Source organism: Cebus imitator, unplaced genomic scaffold (assembly GCF_001604975.1).
Source record: "Cebus imitator isolate Cc_AM_T3 unplaced genomic scaffold, Cebus_imitator-1.0 Scaffold567, whole genome shotgun sequence".
NCBI lineage: Eukaryota > Metazoa > Chordata > Mammalia > Primates > Cebidae > Cebus > Cebus imitator.
In genome coordinates this window covers 577,789-582,937 of record NW_016107882.1, presented here as the reverse complement: position 1 = coordinate 582,937, position 5,149 = coordinate 577,789, and the positions used below count along the sequence as shown (strand labels likewise).

At 56.5% G+C, this 5,149-nt stretch overlaps 1 protein-coding gene across 1 annotated transcript in view; it reads right to left on the bottom strand.

Annotated features, from left to right (window-relative positions):
* The window catches only part of TERT (telomerase reverse transcriptase), a 37,479-nt gene that overhangs the window by 26,191 nt on the left and 6,139 nt on the right, over positions 1 to 5,149 (bottom strand). The window contains exon 3 of the mRNA XM_017515934.2: positions 3,061 to 3,256. Within this exon, the coding sequence (XP_017371423.1) occupies positions 3,061 to 3,256 (196 nt within the window). The remainder of the gene's footprint in view (positions 1 to 3,060; positions 3,257 to 5,149) is intronic.

The following is a 5,149-nucleotide window of genomic DNA, read 5'->3' as shown; positions in this document are numbered from 1 at the left end:
TGTGCAGTAAGGAGGGGCGGTGTGCAGTAAGGAGGGGGGGTGTGCAGTAAGGAGGAGGCGGTGTGCAGTAAGAAGGGGGTGTGTGCACTAAGGAGGGGGGGTGTGCAGTAAGGAGGAGGGGTGTGCACTAAGAAGGGGGGGTGCACAGTAAGGAGGGGAGTGTGCAGTAAGGAGGGGGGTGTGCAGTAATGAGCGGGCGGTGTGCAACATCTCTCATCTGGAGTGGGGCTACTTTTAAGGATGTCTGCAGGAGGCTGCTGAGTCAGCACAGCGGCGACAGAGCCGACGGGGTCTGCCGCCACCTGCTGGCAGCTCCCCGGGATTTCCACAGGGGGATGCTGAGTCAGCACAGCAGCCGGCCAGCCGACAGGTCACACAGCCACCGAGGCGCGATGACACCGAGGGGTTTTAAGCTCTCGGACGCTCACAGGATCGCCAGCCAGAGGCCGGCTTTCCACAAGAACTGGACGCAAGGTCCTGCAACTCCCTCACAGGAGGAGTGACCCTTGCTCCAAGCCTGCCATAGCGGGCATCTCTACGATACTGAACGCTGCCGCCTGGGCCGGCCTGCCATGTAGGCATGCCCTTTCAGGCCGGGGCACTACCGCCTGGGCCAAAGATTGCCCTGGTGTAACTGTTTTTCCCTGAATTCATGCTCTGCACCGACTGCTCTAGACATTCCTCCGACTATAAGGTATAATTACATATATAAAAGGAAATATCTGAGTAGTAAGATATTCTTCAAGCACTAACTGCTCCCACTGTACACCAATATATGATTATATATATAAGATTATATAAAGAAAATAACTGAGCAGTAACACTGTAAGATATTCTTCAGGCACTAATTGTGCTGGGGTTCTGCTTAGCTCTCCTTCCTTGATGCCCAGAAGGGGGGTTACCCACACAGGACACGCTTGGCTGTGTGACAGACATGGGGAAGCCCACGGGACACCAGCCCCCATCCACTCAGTGGAGGGCTCAGGGAACCCACAACAGAACACGCTGCAGGCCATGCCTGGGCCATGTCCGCCCACACCGGCCAGATGCCTCAGAAAGCACCTCGACTTGCAGGGTACCTGGACACCTGGCCCTACAGTCAACCCTGGGAACGCCCAGTCCTGTGGTCAGTCCCCAGGGTGACAGTCCTGTGGTCAACCCCCAGGTGACTGTCCGGTGGCCACCAGCCAGGATAGGCTGCAAGGCTGCCATCTGGGGCCACGTGAACCCATGTCCCCTCCACATGGGACACCTGACCCTCTGCTACAGCCGCCGGGGTAGCCCAGGGCTGGGCCCAGGCAGGACACCCAGGCAGAAAGAGCCGCATCCCTTCCAATGGAGAGGGTCGGGGAGGCTGCTCAGGGCAACTTGGCTGAGAAGCAATATCAGCTCTCGAGAGCCCACCAGCTCCCTGACGCAGCTGCCCTTCAGCCTTTTCCCCCTAAACCACCCATAGGGGCACGGGGGGCTGGCGCGGCCGCACTGGATTTGGACATCTGTGCCTGCGGCCTGGCGCTCCGTGGCCGCTGAGGCCGAGGGTGCTCCGGGGCTGGTGCCCTGACCCCGGCCAACGCAGGAGAGGCCCAGCACCCTGTCCAGGGAGGAGGGGCCTCACAGAACGGCAGTTTCCCAGTCGTGACAAGTAGCATCTTGGGGACCACCACGACTGCTCCTTCCTATCACCGAATTAAATTCTTTCCCAAATACTGGTCAAATAGCCATGTTGGGTCGTACACTGTGACATATGTGTAATGTCATGGTGATGTAACTTTACACGTGTCACAGTGCGATGCATTGTGTATTAACGTGTTCCCGCAGGGAAAGCCCTGAGCATCCCTAAGATGTAGAAGGAAACGGCCCCAGCACCATGTCAGGGTCCCCAACCCAAAGGTCCAGTGACCTGTGACGAGGGCTGCCACCAGTTCCCTCTGCAGATATCCTGATGGGGGGCACACGGGGTGACCAGGCCCCCCAGGGACTCACGTGTGCAGAGGGGCTGTGGAAGCCCTGCCCTTGTGACTAGAGGGTCCTCCCGAGCCCTACAGAGCCTGCCTGGGTCGGACATGGAGAAGCTCGTGTCAGGGCCTGGGCTCAGCCAGGTGGGCGTCTCCCAGCCCAGCACACCCGCCCTCACTCATGCAGATCCAGCCTGAATCTGCCACCATCCTCCACACTCAGACACTCGACATCCGCTAAACATTGCAGACAAAACCTCACAGCCATTCACATGCAATCACCCGGAGGTTAATCCACAGGGGAACACTCATCCCCACAGGCCCTGCAGAGAGGCATCGGGTGGGTGGGATTTTATCCTCTCATGACCTAAATCCAACAGATTAAATATTCATACAGAACAGCATGAACTAAAAAAGAATCAGGGGCCCGGGGGTGGTGGCTCACACCTGTAATCCCAGCACTTTGGGAGGCTGAGGTGGGCAGATCACCTGAGGTCAGGAGTTCGAGACCAGCCTGGCCAACATGGTGAAACCCCGTCTCTACTAAAAATACCAAAGTTAGTCAGGCATGGTGGCGGGCACCTGTGATTCCAGCTACTCAGGAGGCTGAGGCAGAAGAATCACTTGAACCTGGAAGACAGAGGTTTCAGTGAGCTGAGATTGCACCACTGCACTCCAGCCTGGGTGACAGAGGGAGACTCAAAAAAAAAAAGAGAGAGAGAGAGAATCGGACCCACATCTATCCCGAGGGGAGGCAAGGATGCTGGTGGTAGTGTCTCCATCCGATATAAATCCCTTCTGCTTTAGAGGCCCTAGAGGCCACGTGATATAATCTCCTGATTTTATAGATAAGAGAACGTGGGCTCCAGGCAGTCAGAGCCTAGCACAGAACCCACTTGGGCCAGGCCTGCAGCTCCCAGTCCAGAGCTGCAAGCCAGTCCAGGAAGCACGGGCGAGCGTGGACTGGCACACGCCGGGGCCGGGCAAGTGTGGACTGGCACACGCCGGGGCCGGGCAAGTGTGGACTGGCACACACCGGGGCCGGGGCCGGTGCTTCCATCTCCAGAACCTCAAGAAGCAGAGGACGTGTGTTGGAATACGCTACCTGATTCCGATGCTTTGCAACTTGCTCCAGACACTCTTCCGGTAGAAAAAGAGCCTGTTCTTCTGAAACGTGGTCTCCGTGACATAAAAAAAAGATCTGAGCAGCTCCACCACGTACACACCCAGCAGCCAGTGCAGAAACTTGGCCAGGATCTCCTCCCGCAGACGGTGCTCTGCAGCCGGAACATTGCCAAGCCCTGAAATGAGAAGGACGTGGCATATCCAGCTCACCGCAGGGCCTGGCGACCCCAGCCCACACCGGCACCCTCCGGTATGACAGCCACGGGAAGCCCGGTAGGTCCGGGCCGAGATGGCCGTACACGGGACCCGGAAGATAACGCAAAGGAAACGTCAAGTGTCCTGTTGGTGATGCTCCCACCAATGACGCCCTAAAATGACGTGGTATGGGACACGCGGTGCTTTGGTGATATCTCATCACACTAATTTCACCTTTCCTTTCCTTTTTTAACATGGCTACTAAAAGTTTTTTTTTTTTTTTTTTTTTTTTTTTTAGATGGAGCCCCACTCTGCGCCCAGGCTGGAGTGCAGCGGGGCAATCTCCACTCACTGCAACCTCCAACTCCCTGGTCCAAGCGATGCTCCTGCCTTGGCCTCCTGAGTAGCTGGGATGACAGGCACGTGCCACACCTGCCTAAAATTTTTGTATTTTTAGTACAGACAGGGTGTTACCATGCCTGTTGACTAGGATCGTCTCAATCCCCTGGCCTCATGATCCACCTGCCTCAGCCTCCCAAAGTGCTGGGATTACAGGCGTGAGCCACTGCACCTGGCCCTAGAAATTTTAAGATTATCCACATGGCTCACGTCGTGCTCCTGTTAAGAGACAGCGGCTCGAAGCCTCACCCTCGGTCCTCTTGGTTCCCTCGCAGAAGGGAGGAAGCAGACACTCCTCCACACGCACCGCCACAGCGCTGGCGCCACACTGGGGGTTTGCGCATTTTCAAACTCGCCACCCTAGAGCCACCAGATCCTGACACACTAGGTTTTCCAGGCTAAGCCAGGCCGAGGGGACGCTGCTGTCACTTGCTGGCTGAGGAACACCCAGGGTTTTCCAGGCCGAGTGGACACTGCTGTCACTTGCTGGTTGAGGAATGCCCGGAGTTTGCCAGGCCGAGTGGACACTGCTGTCACTTGCTGGCTGAGGAACGCCTGGAGTTTGCCAGGCTGAGCCAGGCTGATCGGATGGTGCTGTCACTTCCTGGCTGAGGAGCGCGGCCACGTGGTACTCTGGACACTCACAGGCTGAGACGACCACCCTCCTCGAGCAACTCCACACCTTCATCTGTGCATCATAAGCAGAAGTCCCAGACGTCTGGATGCCACGGGGCCATGGCACGGGTGAAGCTGGGGTTTGCCAGCAGTAACAAGATAGAAGAACCACACAAAGACAAGGAAGGGGACCCCAGCAGGCGGGTCTGAGACTTAAGACAGGGAACAGAGGGGAAAGAAAGGGACGGGGTCAAAGCTAAAGAAACACTGAGCTCAGAAACAACGCTAATAATGTTTAGTTTGTGGGGCGTCAAGAAGCCCAAGACACAACTAAGGGAAACAGCACAGAGGTTGGGGGTGACGACCAGCGATAAAACACACTAAGGCTCTTACTGCTCAGGACAAGGGGAGCAACGTGTCAGACTTCATTTAAAAGATTAGGGTAGGCCAGGAGCGGTGGCTTGCACCTGTAATCCCAGCACTTTGGGAGGTCAAGGCAGGTGGATCATGAGGCCAGGAGATTGAGACCATCCTGGCCAACACAGTGAAACCCATCTCTACTAAAAGTGCGGAAATTAGCCAGGCACGGTGACGCGCACCTGCAGTCCCAGCTACTCGGGAGGCTGAGGAATGAGAATTGCTTGAACCCAGGAAGCAGAGGTGACAGCGGAGATCGCGCCACTGCACTGCAGCCTGGGCGACAGAGCGAGGCTCCATCTCGAAAAAACAAACAACAAAAAACTCAGGGGGTAACACTAAGCAGAGAAATGAAGTAAATCCCTCCTGACTGGGAGGCAATGACGGGATCAACGTGCACTCGGCAGGAAGAGCGCCCTCAGAAGTGCAGGAAGTGCAAACTC